Source organism: Microcaecilia unicolor, chromosome 4, assembly GCF_901765095.1.
Source record: "Microcaecilia unicolor chromosome 4, aMicUni1.1, whole genome shotgun sequence".
In the NCBI taxonomy this organism is placed as follows: Eukaryota; Metazoa; Chordata; class Amphibia; order Gymnophiona; family Siphonopidae; genus Microcaecilia; species Microcaecilia unicolor.
Genome location: NC_044034.1, coordinates 36,608,794 through 36,629,197, shown reverse-complemented (window position 1 = coordinate 36,629,197; position 20,404 = coordinate 36,608,794). Strand labels below are relative to the sequence as shown.

General features: G+C 46.6%; 1 protein-coding gene across 7 annotated transcripts in view; it reads left to right on the top strand.

The window, feature by feature from the left end:
- The window catches only part of PICALM (phosphatidylinositol binding clathrin assembly protein), a 224,713-nt gene that overhangs the window by 47,691 nt on the left and 156,618 nt on the right, over positions 1–20,404 (top strand). For all 7 annotated transcript variants that reach the window (XM_030200139.1, XM_030200142.1, XM_030200141.1 and 4 more), the window contains exon 3: positions 829–904. In XM_030200139.1, coding sequence (XP_030055999.1) covers positions 829–904 — 76 coding nt within the window. The remainder of the gene's footprint in view (positions 1–828; positions 905–20,404) is intronic.

Sequence of the window (20,404 nt, the reverse complement as noted above, 5' to 3'; positions counted from 1 at the left end):
GTTTGCATTCACTCTCTGCTGGCTCCGCTTTCCCCATGGTATGGCTTGGAACACCAGGGCTTGGCTAGTCATCATAATGAGAGGTCTACAACTGTGCAGTGCCCTAAAAGGAGCAAATCACACAGAACTACTTTGTCTCCATCCGCTGGTGGATGAGCACGATTATCCATTTGTCTGGACTGGTGTGGCAGGACTAAAGGAAAGAAAATGATCAGGTAAGACATACATTTTTCCATTTCTAAAACAGTTCTTCCTAGTGTCAAGAAGTCTAGTAACAATAATTAATGTAGATGCTTATAATTATGGCTTCTATTCTTCAGTGTTTATGAATTGTAAATGTAGATGCTTATTTTATAGCTAATTAGGCATTATGTGGTCATTAAACACTGATTTTTATTTTATAATGTTTTTGTGGTACAAGTGTCATCGCTCGGGATTCTTTTCTAGTGGTATCAAATATGTATACTTTGTGCAGTTGAGGAGGAATCAGTGTGGAAAAGGCTCCAAAATATGAAGAAATTAAAGCAGGCAGGGGAGGGTGAAAGAATACTTGGAAGTGGGTTGCTTTTGCTGTTTTAGCTAATAAGTGTTTATTTTACTCTTTCTGTACTGGGGAGGGGATGTTATCTGTGCGTGTTTGTTTATTTCTTGATTTAAATCCTAGAATCTGAAGCCACCCTAATAAAGGGTCTTGAGAACTGAATGAAGATCTAAGTAAATGGTCTGCATATTTGATCACATAGCTGAAATTTTAATGTTTTATGATTCAAAATATTTGCTTAATTGAATATAATAAACAAAATTTTCAATTGATTTGTTCATTTTTAGCGTTTTATCCAGTATCTGGCTTCAAGAAACACATTGTTTAATTTAAGTAATTTCCTGGATAAAAGTGGATTGCAAGGTAAGAACAACATTTTAATGCAATAAAATTTGTAAACTCTGTGAGATAGAAAACTACATATACCAAAAGTATCATAATTGTGGAACAGTAGTTTTTATCATAAGACTCCTGTGATGATTATTACTTTCATTCTACACAAGAGTGTTCATACACCAGGTATTGACGAAATGTATAAAAAGGCCCAGCTGTTGTGCTTTGAGCTAGCTATATGGTTAGCTCATGAACTGACAGAAAAGTTGTGTAAGGAAGCAGTGACACAAAAAGATTTGATCATTTGTGTATCTAGAACTTTGACTGTGGTGTCTGCTGGTTGCTGTCTGTTGCGTAGTTATAAAACACATCTGGCCAATTTCTTAGTTTTCTGTTTTAATAAGATCAAATATAGCACCAGATGCTGGTGCATTGTTCGGAGATTGTTTAGCAATCAGCCAGACCCCCTGCTCTCACTTTGCTTCTTGCATTCTGAAGTGCAAGTTCATTAAAGGAAGATGATATCTTATTACTCTTTCCTACCAGTCCGTCAAATCTGTCTCTTGGTCCACTTCATAACTGTCTGAACTTGATCTTAGGTTGGCTTACAGATTACAGGTTAGTGCTTAACAAAGACAAAACTGTTTGATGCTGGTTTACAGAGATCTTTCTATACCATCCATCAAACTCTTAACATTCAGTGCTTTTTTTTGTGCTGGTACGCGCCGGTACAATGTACCGGCACCTTTTTTTTCTGAGGGCCGGCTCACTAACTTTCCGTTCTGCCCCCTGCAAACTAATATTTACCAAAGTCGCAGCACGAACCGGCGGTAGTGAAAACAGCAAGCAGGCATGTTCGCCTGAGTCCTCGTCGCTTCCCTGCCCAGTCTCAGCACAGCTCAGGCTCAGCGTCCCACCTTTGTTGCTTCCTTGCCCTCTCAGCGACCCGCCTTCCTCTGATGTAATTTTCTTTCCATGAAGGCAGGACGCTGAGAGGGCAGGGAAACGACGAAAGCGAGATGCTGAGCTTGAGCTGTGCTGAGAGGGCAGGGAAGTGATGAGGAGGAGGCAAACCTGCCTGCTTGCTGTTTTCACTACTGCCGGTTCGCACTGTGACTTAGGTAAACATTAGATTTGCAGGGGGCAGAACGGAAAGTTGGTGAGCTGAGGGCCGGCAGGTGGAGATGGGGTTGGAGCGATCTCATGGGCAGGTGGAGGCTGGGGCGAGTCACAGGACATGGAAGGGAGGGGGAGGATAGGGGGGAAGGGAGGGGGAGGATAGGGGAAAGGGAGAATCACTGGACATGGAGGGGAGGGCAGAGAATCGGTGAACATGGATGAGAGGGAAGGATAGGGGCAAAGGAGAATCGCTGGACATGGATGGGAGGGAAGGATAGGGGCAAAGGAGAATCGCTGAACCTGGGAGGGGAGGGCAGAGGAGAATCATGGACATGGATGGGATGGGAGGGCAGGGGAGAGAGAAGAGTTGCTAGACATGAATGGATGGCGGAGAGGGCAGGAGAAATGTTGGACATGGATGGAGGAGAGGGAAGAGAGGAAGGAGATGCACATGGATGGAGGGGAGAGAGGAGAATCGCTGGACATGAATGGGAGAGGAGGGCAGGGAAGAGAGGAGAATTGCTGGACATGGAGGGGAGGGGAATGAGGAGAGTTGCTAGACATGGATGGATGAAGGGGATGGCAGGAGAAATGCTGGACATGGATGGAGGAGAGGGAAGACAGGAAGGAGATGCACGTGGATAGAAGGGAGGGGAAAGAGGAGAAATGCTGGACATGGATGGAGTGGAGGGGAGGGAAGGAGAGGAAGGAGATGCACACAGATGGAGGGGAGGAAAGACAGAGGAAGGAGATGCACACAGATGGAGGGGGAGAGGAGAAATGCTGGACTTGGATGGAGGAGAGTGAAGACAGAGGAAGGAGATGCACATGGATGGTGGGGCGGGGAGAGAGTTGAAATGCTGGACATGGATGGAGAGGAGGAAAGAGAGAGGAAGTGAGATGAACATGGATGGAGGGGAGGGGGAGAGGAGAAATGCTGGACATGGATGAATGAGAGGGAAGAGAGAGGAAGGACAGGAGATGCATATGGATGGAGGGGAGGGAAGAATAGGAAGGAGATGCATACTGACGGAGATGAGGGAAAGGGAAAAGAGGAGAAAACTGCACATGGATGGAGAAAATAGGTAAAAACTGGATCCACTGTATACCTCCTCCAGTCAAGTCTGCGGAGGACCCAGCTTTTACCTATGGAATGTAGATCAAGAAATGAAGAAGAAAGGAGGAAAGTAAAGAAATAAATGGAAAGGAATCCCTGGAAACGGAGTTAAGGGAACAGATAGAGAGCAGCAGAATCAGAGACTGGGACCGACATGATTAGAAAAACAGTCATCAGACAACAAAGGTAGAAAAAATCATTTTATTTTCATTTTAGTGTTTGGAATATGTCCAGTTTGAGAATTTACACCCGCTATCTTATTTTGCACTGGGTATATGGAGCTGTAACATCTTACAGAAATTATTTATAATGAAAAAATTCAAGTTATTTTTTTCTCCTATACTGGTATAATATTTTCAATGATGCCTGCTTATATGAGCCAAGGGGTGTGGCTAACATGAGTGTGGCTATCATAGGGGCAGATCAATCACAATATCACATTCAGATCAACACAACTGCTGAAAATTTTGAAACAACAAAAAACCTCAATAGCAGAGTGATACTGTCTCTATATCAAAATTTCAATAATCAAAAAAGGGGGAAAAGTCTCAACTAGTACAGCAACTAAGAAGTTCATTGACATGCAAATATATTTGCACGCACAACAAATCATCATAGACTAAAAAACCCCTGTTGAAAAAACAAAAAAAAATTTTGAAAATTTTATTGTGCTTATTCAAAATAGAACCAGTGCATAACTGTCCATTCCAAATTGCGTGTAAATCACTCATATCTAGTGCCCAGAGCCACAGCGTTACTTATCATAGGGGCAGAGCCATAGGTGGTGGCCCCACCCATAATGAGTACCGGTACCTTTTTTTCCTACAAAAAATCACTGCTAACACTTAACATTTAAAACTCAAAGGATGGGCTACCCTCTCTACCTATCCTCTCTTACTATTCCGTACTCTCCAGTCCGGCTGCTACGCTCTATCAGTGATCACTGTTTGCTTCTATCTGGCCCCAAACATGCCCAGCTAGAGTCAACCAGGCATCATGCCTTCTTTTTCGTTGCCCTGTCTTCCTGGAATTCACTCCCCTTGCACATTAGTGCAGAACTTTCTTTCAAGGTTTTCAAATCCGGATTGAAGACTTGGCTCTTTACCCAAGCCTTTCACCCATCCTAAGTTCCTCTTGTGGGGTTGGCCATAGTTGCCTTACTGTTCCCTCTTCCTTCCCCTCCCTATGACGCGCTCTCTCTCTCTCCCTTCCCTTTCTACGCTTCCCTTGCCTGCCCACAGCCCATCCATAACCCTAGTTTGAGGTGCGCTTGGTTTTTGCTGTCTATATACCTGTCCTGTCAATTTATTGTAGTTCTTTTCCTTTTTTTCTTATGTTTTGAAATTTTTGATTTTTGTAAACAGCTGAGACCTGCCAGTTAGCCTAGGTGGTATAGTAAATTTCTAATAAACTCAGTGGCATACTAAGGGGGGTGGGGTGAGGCGGTCCGCCCCGGGTGCACGCCGCTGGGGGGGGGGGGGGGCCGCGCGTCTGTTGGCAACTCTCGTTCTCTGCTCCCTCTGGCCCGTATCGGGTTATTTCCTGTAACGGGGCAGAGGGAGCAAGGAACGAGCGTTGCTGACAGACGCGCGCCGCCACCCCCCTCCCCCCCAGCAGGTAAAGATGCACGGGGGGGGGGGATGTCGTTTCGCTGGGGGGAGCTGCCCCTTTCTCGTCCCCTGTCCCGCCCCTTCCACGCCCTCACCTCCCCCCTGTCATCTCTCCTCCCCCTCCCCTCCCCTTACTCTGCTATCCCAATCCCTGGTGGTCTAGAGGTACCTCTTTGGGGCAGGAAAGAGCCCCCTCTTTCCTGCCCGGAGCTGCTAGCTGCCCTGCATCCTCCTGTCCTGGTGAGTCCGGCTCTCGGCGTTTCAAAATGGCCGCCGAGAGTTGAAGCAGCCCCCCTAGGAACGCCACTGAATAAACTATAAACGTTTGAGCCAAACTCCCTGAGCCTTGGGCATGGCCCATGGCTCTGTGGTTTGAAGTTTCGCAGGGGGATGCCTCCCAGGATCTTAGTCTCAGCCAGATGTTTTTTTTAACAGCAGTGATTGAACATGATCTTCTTTCTAAGAGCATTTCTGTCTAAAGTGTAAAAACTGTGAAATTGGCAAGCCATCTTTTAACGTTTTGTGGATAGTAACTATCATATTGTAACAATGTATTATGATGAGTAGGTTTGGAATAAACAGGTTAGAAAACCTGTCATCCAATAATTCAGTTGCTGAGTACTAAATTATACAGTTGACTTCCATGAATTCAACCAAACCGAGAAAAGGCTGCAAATGACTCTGCCTGCCCCCTCCCTTCCTCCAAAAAGAATGTCACTGTTCTGGCACCAATCCAACATACAGCATAGAAAAGGAGACAGACTTATCCATTGCTTCGCAAAAACTGCAATATATAAATTTGCCAGGGATGGTGCAAATGTTGCCTCCATAGTGGTACCTGAATTTTTTTTTTTATCCAAAAAGAATTTGAAAATTGTGAATAAATCAAGAAAAAATTTATATTTACACAATTTCAAAACTTCACATTCAAAAGCAAAAAGTCATTAATCACAAAGACCTGGGAAGCCACCAGTAACAGTAAAAATGTTATTGAAAACAGAATATTAAATTTAAAGAAAAATATTTAAAATATATATCTGTGCTCAGACTTGTGACCACAATCATATTGCAAAAGTTGCTGATGGTTACTTCCCAATATCACATACAGCATGTCACTCTACTACTACTACTTAACATTTCTAGAGCGCTACCAGGGTTACGCAGCGCTCTAAATCGGTGGTTCTCAGCCCAGTCCTAGGGACGCACCCAGCTAGTCAGACTTTCAGGAGACCTGCAGGGAATATGCATGAGATTTGCCTATAATGGAATAGTGCCTGAAAATTTTATCACATGCATATTTAGTGTGGATATCCTGAAAACCTGACTGGCTAGGAGTTTGTCCAGAATATTTAGTTTCTCTTATCAAATTTAGTACATCTAATAAGCTTTGAAGAATTTGTCATTTCACTTATTTTACTCTTTTAAGGATATCAAGAGATTCTCCATATATGACAAGTTGTTTGCTGTACAGTCTACTAAGATTTGGAAGCTGGTATCTTCTTCTTTTAATCAACTTTCCAACTATGTTCTGTTTAGGAAAAACTTGAAAAAACTACTTCATAAAAGATTTCTAGATTCATTGTAAAGGAGGACCTTGCGAGACTGGGAGAATGGGCGTGCAAGTGGCAGATGAAGTTCAATGTTGACAAGTGCAAAGTGATGCATGTGGGTAAGAGGAACCCGAATTATAGCTACGTCTTGCAAGGTTCCGCGTTAGGAGTTACGGATCAAGAAAGGGATCTGGGTGTCGTCGTCGATGATACGCTGAAACCTTCTGCTCAGTGTGCTGCTGCGGCTAGGAAAGCGAATAGAATGTTGGATGTTATTAGGAAGGGTATGGAGTCCAGGTGTGCGGATGTTATAATGCCGTTGTATCGCTCCATGGTGCGACCGCACCTGGAGTATTGTGTTCAGTACTGGTCTCCGTATCTCAAAAAAGATATAGTAGAATTGGAAAAGGTACAGCGAAGGGCGACGAAAATGATAGTGGGGATGGGACGACTTTCCTATGAAGAGAGGCTGAGAAGGCTAGGGCTTTTCAGCTTGGAGAAGAGACGGCTGAGGGGAGATATGATAGAAGTGTATAAAATAATGAGTGGAATGGATCGGGTGGATGTGAAGCGACTGTTCACGCTATCCAAAAATACTAGGACTAGAGGGCATGAGTTGAAGCTACAGTGTGGTAAATTTAAAATGAATCGGAGAAAATTTTTCTTCACCCAACGTGTAATTAGACTCTGGAATTCGTTGCCGGAGAACGTGGTACGGGCGGTTAGCTTGACGGAGTTTAAAAAGGGGTTAGATAGATTCCTAAAGGACAAGTCCATAGACCGCTATTAAATGGACTTGGAAAAATTCCGCATTTTTAGGTATAACTTGTCTGGAATGTTTTTACGTTTGGGGAGCGTGCCAGGTGCCCTTGACCTGGATTGGCCACTGTCGGTGACAGGATGCTGGGCTAGATGGACCTTTGGTCTTTCCCAGTATGGCACTACTTATGTACTTATGTACTTATGTTATTGTGTACCTAGACAGGAGTTATGATAAAAATTAGTAGAGACTGCATTCTTTATTTAATTTGATATGCTTGTAGTTCTTCCAAGGGTCTGCCTTGATTTTTTTTTTTTCTTATTGTAAACCGCTCAGAACAATTTGATAAAGAGTGGTATATAAGTTTGTTGTAATGTAATGTTTAATGTGCTATGTGTCCTTGTAATTTATAATATATTGAAAAGAAAAAGAACAAGATTAAGCAGAAGATTATAGATCAACTGAGTAATCTTCGGTTGAATAAAGAACCAACTCCTCTTGTGGAGCAATGGGAAGACCAGCATCATACTTAGCATGGTTTGCAATCTGTAGTTTTCAAAGTAATAACCTTAGCTCGAGGAAGCAACATTTCATGATTATTGCTTAACAGGGAACAATGTTTAATTGTTTTTTTTTATGGAATACTGTTTTTCCCAAGGGGTTTAATAAGGAAATTGAGTGCAACAGTTATTACAGCTTCTATTTATTTTTAGTTTCTTTACAATATGCAATGGGTGGCTGTGATGTAGTCATCTGACTGATATGGATGACCACTGGTTCTTAGCACATAAAAGAAGTGCTATGTTTTGATGTCCAGTGTTCTGTGACTATTGAAATAAGTACTGCTGCGCTAAATGAAGTCCAATTAAACCCACTGCTGGCTGCCTTTGGTTTGTGCAGGCATAGGCGGTCGGTGGCCCAATTGTTTGGGGAGGCTAAAGGGGGTGGGGTTAGGGGCGGGGCCAGGGGTGGAGCTTAAATCCATAACTGTCTGATAACACGCAGAAAAAATAAATAAATAAAAATAAAAGTCACAATACCTTTTATTAAATTTAGATATTAGGTGTGTATCGTACGTCAAAGAATAAAGTGGTTGCTCAAAGCATATTCTAACCACAATCGCTCAACTGCAAAACACTATGCACAACTTTGTCCAAAAACACACTCAGAACCTTACAGTACCATAAATATTACACTGGGCAGACCTAATACACCAATATACCACCCATATGGAAAATGCAGACCGTCAACAATATGAAACAAGGGATCATATCATCACAATTCTCATGTAGAGCCACAAAACACCCTAATTCATGTTTAATGTGGGATAAAATGCCATAAATAAGTAAATAAATATAAACTTTTAATGTTGAGCACCTGATTCTCAAAGTGGACATATTCCAAACACTATAATGAAAATAAAATGATCTTTTCTACCTTTGTTGTCTGGTGACTTTTTTTCTGATCATGCTGGCCCAGTATCCGTTCTGCTGCTATCTGTCCTCAGTGCAGGTCAGGAAGTTATCCTCCTTAAACATCTCCCTGGCAACCCAGGACACCTCCAGCCAACCCCCCCTGCTTTCCCAGCAGTAAGGTAAACAAACCATAAACCAATTTCTACAACTGCTAGAGGGCTTTCACTGCAGCTCCTGCTGTGAGGATGGAGGTAAATCAACAATTTAATCCCCTCAGAGCAGCTGGACTCCACAGCTGATCCATTCTGCTGCAGCAGGGGGGAGGCTTAGCCTCTCCAAGCCTCTTATACCGGGCGCCTATGTGTGTAGGGATTTTGTCCTCATCTTTTTGCCCATTTCTATTTTTTTTATTTCTGAGAAGTTTCTGAGAGAAGAGGACATTTTTCTAGTAAGTGAACATTATTTTGCTTTGTGCTTTGGGAACTTAGATTGGGGTTTAAAGGAGGAATTGTAGGTTAGCAGTAGGTAGAATGAAAATATAAAAAAACCCAAACTTTATCAACTAATCTCCATACACTTTCCCCCCTAGTTTTGAACTTTGTACCACAGCATTAACAGATAGCCTCTAGCAGGTACAGCAGGACCTAGCTTGAGGGAGTTGAGTCAAATAAAATAAACATTCCTCATGACATAGACAGCATCGTGGAATTATTATGGATAGAAATTCCATGTGTGAAAGGAAGGAGTATTCTTGCAGGGCTGTACTACTGTCTGCCGGGACAGAATGAACAGACAGATGAAATGTTTACAGAGATTAGGAAAGCTGGCAAATTGGACAACTCTATAATAATGGGTGATTTAAATTACCCCGAAATTGACTGGATAAATGTTACATCAGGGAGTGCCAGGGAGATAAAATTACTAGATGTAGTAAACGGCTGCTTCTTGGAGCAGCTGGTCCAGGAACCGACAGGAGAGGGAACCATTTTGGATCTGGTCCTTGGTTGTGTGCAGGGCATAGTGCGAGAGGTGGCGGTGTTGGTTTGTCGCCCTTCTCTTATTCCACTATATATTTTTTTGAGATGTGACCAGAATTGCACACAGTGTTCGAGGTGCGGTCGCACCATGGAAACAGTGGGAATGAATTCTTGATAAAGGGGAATGGGACAACTTCCCTATGAAGAAAGGCTAAAGCAGCTAGGGCTGTTCACTTGGAGAAAAAAACGGCTGAGGGGAGATATGATAGAAGGCTATAAAACAATGAGTGGAGTGGAATGGGTAGACATGAATTGCTTGTTTACTCTTTCCAAAAATACTAGGACTAGGGGGCACACAATGAAGCTACAAAGTAGTAAATTTAAAACAAATTGGAGAAAATATTTCTTCACTCAACCTATAATTAAACTCTGGAATTCGTTTCCAGAGAATGTAGTAAAATTGGTTTGCTTAGCAGGCTTAAAAGGTTTGGATGGCTTCCTAAAGGAAAAGTCCATAAACCATTATTAAAATGGACTTGGGGAAAAGCCACTGCTTATTTCTAGATTAAGCAGCATAAAACAAAACATATTGTACTGTTTTGGGATCTTTTAGGTAGTTGTGACCTGGATTGGCCATTGTTGGAAACAGGATGCTGGGCTTGATGGACATTTGGTCTGTCCCAGTATGGCAATACTTATGTACTTATAGATATGATTGAGGTCTACAAAATCCTGAGTGGTGTAGAACGAGTAGAAGTAAATTGATTTTTTTTTTTTTACTTGTTCCAAAAGTACAAAGACTAGGGGACACTTGAGGAAGTTACATGGAAATACTTTTAACACAAATAGGAGAAAATATTTTTTCATTCAACGAATAGTTAAGCTCTGGAACTCTTTGCCTGTCATGTCCCCTACCTCAACGCAAGCGGTGTCCTCGGGCTGCACGGGGCCCATCGACACGCACACTTGACTGGCACTGCCCTGAGCCATGTGTGTGTAGTTCTTCTCTGGGTTTGTTCAGAGAGCGGTGGTTGCAGGTTCCTTAATTGCTTTGCTTCCATGCACCTGTGTCTGCTCTCTCTCTGCCTGGCTTCCAGACTCCTTGATTGCTTTGCTTCCACCCACCTGTGTCTGCTCTCCCACTGCCTGGCTTCCCTTGCTTCTCTCCCATTGGTCTTCTGGTTCCTCCTTCCCCTGCTCTTGTCCTATGGCTGTGCTCCTTCTCACTGCTGGTTCCTGCTGATGTCAAACGCCAGCACTTTATCAGCTGAGCTCTTCCTGGACTCCATGCTTCGGCTTATACTTTGGTAGGTGTTACTTGCTCAGTAGTTTGTTTCTTATCTACTTGTCCCTCGTTGCTGACTTTGCCTGTACCTGGATTATTCTTTTGCCTGCTGCCTGCTTACTGACTTTGCCTGTACCTGGATTACTCTCTTGACCTACTGCCTGCCTATTGACTTTGCCTGTACCTGGATTACCCTCTTGACCTGCTCCTACTACTACTACTATTTAGCATTTTTATAGCACTACAAAGCGTACGCAGCGCTGCGCAAACCTGCCTACTGACTTTACCTGTGCCTGGATTACTCTCTTGCCTGTTGACAATGCCTGTACCTGGATTACTCCCCTGCCTGCTGCTTGCCTTATTGACTTTGCCTGTACCTGGATCACTCTCTTGCCTGCTGCCTGCCTGGCCGATACATTCACCACCCCGCTTCCAGCTCTGTCTCGTAAGTCCTGCAGGCCGCCCACACCTAGGAAACGGCGGTCAGTGCAGGTGAAACCTGGGGTTGTCCGGCCGCCAAGCAGAACCTGGTCCGAGTACCAGGCTCAGCAGCGGTCTACTTGATACAAGAACTCACAGGTCTGACATTGCCAGAGGGTGTGGTAACAGTGGTTAGCATATCTAGGTTTAAAAAAGGTTTGGACAAGTTCCTGGAGGAAAAGTCCATAGTTTGCTATTGGGACATGGGGAGGCATCTGTTTGCCTCAGGATTGGTAGCATGGAATGTTGCTAATAATTGGGTTTCTGCCAGGTACTTCTGACCTGGCTTGGCCACCATTTGGAAATGGGATACTGGGCTAGATGGATCATTGGTCTGACCCAGTATGGCTACTCTTATGTTCTTATGTTCAGTTCAGCTAGTGCCCAAGAGGTGATCACAGCCCTACAGCTCCAGACCATGTTTATGTTTTATGCAGCAGCTGGGAGAAAATACTCAAGCATAGTAGTTTCTATGATAACCCCCCCTCCACTGCCACATCCTCCCCTACCCTGTAACATACTTCTCCTATGCTCCACTAAGAGGCCTCCGTCATGCTACTGCATCTCCTGATCTTATGTAAAAATTTCCACACCAGAGGAAGGCGTTCCTGTGTCTGCAGTGCTCGGAAATGGCTGTTCATTGCTCGGAATGCACGTTTGAATGGTAATCAGCTCATTTGCCTATGATGCCCATTGGCTGCTACCATGAATGGAAAAACATTCATGGCAGAATTCCTTTGTGCATTTTTCACTGAAGACCGTGATCACTAGACTGGCTGGAACCGGTGGAAAAACGCATGTTGCTGGCCCAGTAGCTTTTGCTTAGTACTTGTATTTAAGTCAGCACTACACAATCATTTCTTGCATGATGAACCCTCACAAATGACCTTTCTTCATGCACTTCTCATTTCTTATTGAACTATTACTGTATACTCAGGTTTGCCTCAGTCACTTATTCAATGCATACAATCTGTGCGAAACATGACCATAAGAATTCTCTTGTGTGCTACAAGGTTCAATCATGTCACTACTTTTTTTCTTTTTTAACATTACTACTGGCTTCCTATTCAATATAACTTTTGATATGAGTGCTTATGAGTGCTTACATTTGCTCAGAGTTTTGCATATTGATGTCCCCCCTTCCCCCCCTTCCCCAATTCGTCCTTCCTCAGCAGACTTTATTGCATTTGATTATAAGAGGAACCTGACTTCTTGAAACAGATGAGTATAGACTTTTGAGGCATCTGAAAACCTGACTTCTTGAAACAGACGAGTATAGACTTTTGAGGCATCTGAAAACCTGACTTCTTGAAACAGACGAGTATAGACTTTTGAGGCATCTGAAACCAAAGTCCAAAGTTGAGCTGGTGGCAGAGATTGAAACCTAGGTGAAAATTCAGTCTTACGATATTAAGAGCCCAATAATTTGTTGTGATCCTTTCCTTCTGTTTGCTAATGAGGCTTAGCAAAAGTTGGATTTTTTTTTATTTTTATTTTTTTTTGTTACATTTGTACCCCGCGTTTTCCCACTCATGGCAGGCTCAATGCGGCTTACATGGGGCAATGGAGGGTTAAGTGACTTGCCCAGAGTCACAAGGAGCTGCCTGTGCCTGAAGTGGGAATCGAACTCAGTTCCTCAGTTCCCCAGGACCAAAGTCCACCACCCTAACCACTAGGCCACTCCTCCACTCCTTGCTGGGCTTGCTGTGGTTGCCTAACTAGTAAAGGATCAAAAATTTAGAAAGGTAGTAGAAACTTAACTGTGATACTGGGTTGCAGGGGTGTAGTCAGACCTCACTGTGGGAGGGGCTAGAGCCCGAGGTTTGGGGGCACATTTTGGTCTGCTGCCCTCCGCCGCCGCCCTGCCATTTCCCACTCACTGCTGCAGCAAATACTTTGGCGGTGGTCCTGAACCCCGCCAGCTGAAGTGTTGTCCGGCGCTGGATACGTTGTCTGCCCTGCTGTGTCTTCCCCTAATGTCCTGCGTGCTCCTTTTAGTGAAATTGAGCATGCTCAGTTTCACTAAAAGGAGCACGCCGGATATGAGGGGAAGACAGAGCAGGGCAGGCAACATGGCGGCGCCGGAGTCTGGCGCTGGACAACACTTCAGCTGGCAGGGGTTGGGGACCCCTGTCAGCAAAACCAGGGGCCAGAGGAAATTTGGGGGGGGGGGGGGCCCGGGCACCCGTGGCTCCACTTAGCTATGCCACTGCTGGGTTGTGTTCATCTAGAGGGTAATGCAGATGATGGGGCACAACCAAGAGATGGTGTGAGCAGGAGTCCTTGATGGTGCACTTGGTCTCTAATAGTATATCACCAAAAATTGAGTCCCTAGAACACGGATTGTCTTCTAGCCTTATATGATTTCTTCATATATGCAAGATGTCTGGCAGCAATAGCAGAAGGTGAGATTTTGAAGATGTGATGTGTACGGCATACATTGAGTATATAAGAGATACACTGATCTTTACACTTGATAGCTGCTGATTCATACACCTGGGGAGACAGTGTGGAAGAGAAATTGTGCACGCCTTTGTAAAATGGTGTATGTGTGTATTTAATACAAACAAAAAAACATTGAACCCACTACAGGTAAGATCAGTAAACAGACAGTGGGTAGTGTGAGTACATCCCCAAGGGGAGGTCTCAAGTGGTAGGAAAAGGACTCCTGGCTGCAATAAGCAGAGGCATCTACACCTAGCAGGCTATTCCCCTCTCTGGGGTCTGCATGTCATGTCTCTTTTTAATTTAAGGTGAGCCAGGCTTGCCATAAACACAAAAAAGATGGAGTTACTTTTTCACCACTTCTAACAGATAAGGTTTGGATTCCTTTTTCCAGGGTTTATAACACAGAAAAAGAGACAATGTAGATCAGATGCTCTATGTAAATGAGCCTCCAAGCTCCAGTAGTGACTTCTACACCAAACCCTCTAGAACAGTGGTTTTTTTTTCCAGTTTCACTGTCTAAGAAGCTCACCTTCAGTCAATTAAGGATAGCTCTCCTTTGCCCATAAACAGTTTATCAAAATATCTGTTCAGGTTTCACCAGTCCCTCAGTGTATGAGAAGAGACTGGCTGGTTTCCAAACGGTTGCAGCCCAGCCTTCAACAGCCTTTCCCCTGGGATAGTAAAAGGCAGCAAACTAGCGTTAACTATCCTCCCTCCGCATGGCTGTTTTACATTGAGAAAAACAACCTCAAAAGATAGATTCACCTGGTTTCACTGCTTTGGGTAAGAGTCCTTACTTAGCCTTGTGACATTGTCTCAATTCCTTCCCTTTTGTTCCTGTCCTTGGGCTGTATATAAAAAAAAATAAAAAATAATGAGGCTGTCCAGGTACATCAGTTTTGTTTTTCATTCTTTTAGCCCAGAGTTCCTGCAGAGCTGGCTCATATGAGAAGGGCTGCACCTACCTTCCCCTAAATATCCCTGGTAGGAGGTTGTTAGAGGCTCTTGGGATACATAAGCCCCCCCCCCCCCCCCCCCCCCCCCACACACATCTTTTCCCTGATTTGGGGTATTATCATTCCCTAGATGAAGTAACAAACCTAACTTCCTAAAGTTCCATAATCCTGCTCGTGTGTTCCCCTTCCCCAGCTCTTAAAGAGCAGGACTCCTTTGGTTGTCTGGCCAATCCTTGTTTTACATGGACAGAAGCAATGTCAACTTTTGGATTAAACGAGGGAGCACTGCCTCTTCCCATTATAAGGTCCTCTCTCTTGTGACATAGCCTCCTTCCCAGAGTAAATGGTGGTTTTAATCTCTGCTTCCTTGTCATCAAGCAGATGAAGCCATTACGTATGGGGTTATGTCCATCAACCAGCAGGGGAGATAGAGAGCACTCAAACTTTCACAGTGCCCTCTCGGCCAGCTAGCTCCACTGCCTCTTCAGTATTCTCTATCTCCCCTAGCAGGGTGGCTGTAGCTTGTTCGAGCTCCAGAAAAATCTGCCGGGAGGTGGTTCCTGGCTTGCCAGTTGTTAACCGGGGTGTTGGAGGCTATAGCAGCTTCACTTTAAAGGCACATAGGTTAGCCCTTTCCCTGCCTTACCCCTACTTCTGTGGATGTGGACATATTGCCTTGTTTTCCCTGTCCTTACCCACCAACAGTGGATGCAGGCATATAGGTTCGCCCTTTCCCTGCCTTTCCCACTCATCTGAGCCTCCGGAGTTTTCAATACCTCTGCTTTCCTCACAGCTTAAAAAAAAAAGAAAAGTTGCGTCGCGTTTTTAAACGCAGAGACGCTGGAACAGAGGTTTTTGACCTGATTTTCTGCAGGATCGTAGTTGTACACTAGATCCTTTGAGGTAAGAGTGTTTTCCAACTCCTCCGGGGTGGGCCCAAGATCGGGGCGATTTTGGCGCGAAACCGCCATTTTGGATTTTACCGCCGTTTTTCGGCGATGGCTGCAGACAATGTAAAGCGCTGTTCCACTTGTGGCAAGTGCAAATCAGCAGCAGGGCTCTGTAAATCGTGCTGTATTGGCGTAGGAGCCGGCCCGAGCATGGCGAGCGATGTTTCTTCCCGCTCTGAGCTGGCAGCGGGCGCCATTTTGCTTACACCGCATGGCGCGGCCTCCGTGGACACGGAGAGACCTGAGCCGGGTGGGGCACCTCGAGATGAGGTTATTTCAGGAGTGGCTAGCACCGGACAAGATTTGGGTGCCCAGGGTGAGATTTTCTCCCCGGATTTTGTGCTTTTGCTGCATAAAGCATACATGATGAAAAGAGCCCTTCCTCAAGGGTCGCCTGAGGCTCCTCTGATTGCCCCCCCGATGGATTCTGGCCTGGGACTGCCCAGTGAGGCTTTTTTCCCGGATGCTTGGCCTAAAGATAAGCGCAGAAGGGTTAATTCCCCTTCAGATTGTGGTGCACCTTCCCCCCCCCCCCCCCCCCCGTGGTCGGGGTGTGAGGATTCGGAGAACTCTGACAGACATTCTTGGTCTGAGGAACCAGAGTCAGGTGCGGATTTACCACAGGATCTGGATGATCCCTCCGCGGTGAGGATTTTCCACCGTGATGAGCTGCCAGCGCTTATTTCAGATACCCTGCAGGCCCTCTCGATTGAAGATCCTGACAGTGGCATGGCCTCCTCGGGTAATCCCAGGATGGCTAGTACCAAGAAAGCTGCTCGGGCCTTCCCTTTGCATGACTCCATCCTAGAGCTTGTTTCGGCTCAGTGGGCTGACCCCGAGGGACCTTTGAGAGTTTCCAGGGCTATGGGGCAGTTATACCCTCTGCGTGAGGGACATATGGCTCATTTTCAAATGCCTACAGTGGATGCCCTAGTCACTGCGGTGACAAAGAGAACTACCCTCCCTGTTGAAGGAGGTGTTGCCCTGAAGGATGTTCAAGACCGTAGGCTGGAAACAGCGTTGAAACGGTCCTTTGAAATTGCAGGTCTCACTGTTCGGGCGTCTGCATGCAGCTGTTATGCTGTGAGAGCCTGCCTAGCTTGGCTGCAACAGGCAGTGGCTCAGCCCGGAGATGGAGCGGAGCCCTTCTTGGATGTGGCTCCGCGGATGGAGGTGGCCTTGTCCTTTGTGGCTGATGCCCTTTATGACCTTGTCAGAGCTTCGGCTAAACAAATGGCAGTAGCAGTGGCGGCTCGCCGTCGTCTGTGGCTACGACACTGGGCAGCGGACATGGCCTCTAAGCAAAGGTTGGTGAAGTTGCCTTTTCAAGGACTTCTCCTATTTGGTGAGGAGTTAGAAAAAATTGTGAAAGGCCTGGGTGATCCAAAACCCCAGCGCTTGCCCGAAGATAGGCAGAGGCCTTCCTCTAAGGGCCAGGCGGTCCACTCCTCGTACAGACCTCGCTTCCGTGAAGCTAGAAGGTACCGCCCGGGGCGTTCTGCTGGGTTCACTTCTCGTGCCCATGGTCAGCAGAGGAACTCCTTTCGCTCGGACAAGCATTCCGCAGCCAGTGGCTCAAGACCAGGAGTTCAGGGGCGACCCTCTCAATGATGGTGCGCTGGCCCTCTCCTCGATGCCTGTCATCGGAGGATGGCTTTCCCTCTTTGTCGAGGAGTGGGCCAAGGTTTCCTCAGATCAGTGGGTTCTGGACCTGATTAGAGATGGATACAGAATAGAATTCAGCGCCCAGTAAGAGATGTGTTTGTGGAGTCCTGATGCGGTTCTGCCGTCAAACGGGCGGCGGTGGAGGAGACTTTACAAGGTCTGATTCAGTTAGGGGCAGTGACCCTGGTGCCTCCCGCCGAGCAAGGCTGCGGCCGATACTCCATCTACTTTGTGGTGCCGCGAAAAGGTGGGTCCTTTCGCCCTATTCTGGACTTAAAAGAAGTGAACAAGTCCTTGAGAGTGCGGCATTTCCACATGGAATCCCTGCGCTCCGTCATTGCGGCGGTTCAGCCAGGAGAGTTTCTCACGTCTCTAGACCTGAAAGAAGCTTACTTGCACATTCCGATTTGGCCCCCGCACCAGAAGTTTCTGAGGTTTGCGGTGTTGGGAAAACATTTCCAGTTCAGGGCCTTGCCTTTTGGCCTCGCCACAGCTTCCCGAACCTTTTCGAAGGTAATGGTGGTAGTAGCTGCTTTTCTCAGGCGAGAAGGTATCAGGGTTCACCCGTACCTAGACAACTGGCTCATCAGAGCTGACTCTGCAACAGAGAACTTACAAGCTGCAGCCAGAGTGGTCTCAGTACTGCAATCTCTAGGCTGGGTCGTCAATATGGCCAAAAGTCACTTGTCCCCTTCACAATCTCTAGAGTTTTTGGGGGCCAGGTTCGACACAGTCTCGGGCTATGTGTTCCTACCCGAGCTAAGGCGGTGCAAGCTTCAGAATCAGGTCCGTCTGCTCCTGAGGATGCCCCGCCCGCGAGCTTGGGACATTGTCCAGCTGCTGGGATCGATGACAGCCACGATGGAAGTGGTACCCTGGGCGAGAGCGCACCTGAGACCTCTACAGTATTCCCTACTCCGGAGAGGGTCTCCTATTTCTCAGGATTACCAATGCAGACTTACTTGGCTCCCTGCGGCATGGAGTGGTGGCTCTCGGACAGCATGCTGCGGTGAGGAATGCCGCTGACGCTCCCCGTTTGGTGCCTAGTGGTAACAGATGCCAGCCTGAAGGGTTGGGGCGCACACTGCAAGGGGAAGCATGCCCAGGGTCTATGGACACCCGAGGAGTCGGAGTGGTCCATCAACCGCCTAGAGTTGAAAGCGGTGTTTCAGGCGCTTCTGGCCTTTCAAGTGACCCTGGAAGGATTGGCTGTCAGAGTGATGTCGGACAACACGACAACGGTGGCCTATATAAATCGACGAGACGGACCAAGGTGCAGAGCACTAGCCGCGCAGGCCGAACTGATTTGCCACTGGGCCGAGCTGCATCTTCAGTGTCTGTCGGCAGCTCATATTGCAGGTCAGAGCAATGTGCAGGCCGATTATCTGAGCAGGCATCAGATCGATCCAGCAGAATGGAATCTGGCAGACGAAGTATTCCTGCAGATCTGTGCCAAATGGGGCAAGCCCGTGATGGATCTAATGGCGACAAGTGCCAATACCAAAGTCCCGTGCTTCTTCAGCAGACGGAGAGATCCTCGCTCGGCGGGGTTGGATGCCTTGGCTCAACCCTGGCCTCCGGGTCTACTTTATGTGTTTCCCCCATGGCCCTTGATAGGGCGCCTGTTCTTGTGGATTCGGCTGCACCCAGGAGAAGTGGTCCTCATCGCCCCGGATTGGCCAAGGAGACCTTGGTATGCAGACCTCCGACAGATGCTCCTGGAGGCTCCTCTGCCGTTACCTCTGGTACCGAACCTGTTGTCTCAGGGACCGGTAGCCATGGAGGACGCCGGCCGCTTTGGTCTTACGGCATGGCTATTGAGAGGGCGCAATTGAGGGATAAAGGTTATTCCAATAAAGTTATTTCCACTCTCCTGCAAGCCCGCAAGCGGTCCACTTCCGTGGCTTATGCCAGGATTTGGTGCCTGTTTGAGTCTTGGTGTGCTTCCAGAGCCATTGTTCCAATGCGGGCTCCTGTCTCGCCGATTCTGGACTTTTTGCAGGAAGGTGTACAAAAAGGCTTGGCCTATAATTCCCTGCGGGTGCAGGTGGCAGCGTTGGCCTCCCTTCGTGGTAAGGTGGAAGGCGTGTCTTTGGCTGCTCACCCAGATGTGGCACGGTTTCTTAGAGGGGTGCTTCGGCTCCGACCTCCAGTGCGAGCACCCTGTCCAGCTTGGAACCTGGGGCTAGTTTTGAAAACCCTGCAGGCATCTCCTTTTGAGCCGCTTCGGCGAGCATCGGAGAAAGACTTGACACTGAAGGCCGTTTTTCTGGTGGCCATTACCTTGGCGAGACGGGTGTCAGAGCTGCAGGCGCTGTCCTGTAGAGACCCATTTCTGCAATTTTCAGAGTCCGGAGTCACGGTTCGGACCGTGCCTTCCTTTATGCCTAAGGTGGTTTCAGCCTTTCACTTAAACCAGCCTATTTTCTTGCCCTCTTTTTCAGAGGAAGAGTTTCCAGAATCTTTTGGGCAGCTGCACCTTTTGGATGTGCGCAGGACTCTGCTGCAGTATCTGCGAGTTACTAACTCTTTCAGGACTTCTGATCATCTGTTTGTTTTGCTATCCGGTTCTCGCAGAGGGTCTCCAGCGTCTAAAGCCACTATTGCCCGCTGGCTCAAAGAATCTATCTTTTCAGCTTATCTGCTGGCCGGCAGGGTTCCGCCTGTAGCCTTTAAGGCACATTCTACTAGAGCGATTTCTTCCTCTTGGGCTGAAACTGGAGCACTCTCTCTTCAAGAGATATGCAGTGCAGCAACATGGGCTTCTAAGCTCTCCTTTGCCCGACATTACAGGCTGGATGTGGCTGCCAGGAGGGATGCGCGTTTTGGTGCACAAGTGCTAGCGCGTGGTGTGGCTTGTTCCTACCCTATCTAGGGATTGCTTTGTTACATCCCATACGTAATGGCTTCATCTGCTTGATGACAAGGAAGGGAAAATTAGGTTCTTACCTTGGTAATTTTCTTTCCTTTAGTCATAGCAGATGAAGCCATGAGCCCTCCCTGTATGATTGTCTGTATGCTGTGAATCTGTTTTTCAGGTTCTGTTCTAATTTCCTGAAGTTCCTTCCTTGGGAGAAAGTTGGAAAACAATCTTCAGGATTCATGTTCAGTTTAAATTTAGGAGGATGTGTTCATTCCCTCCAGGAGGTGCGTGTGTTCCCCTCCAGTTCTATAAATAGGAGGATGAGTTCATTCCCT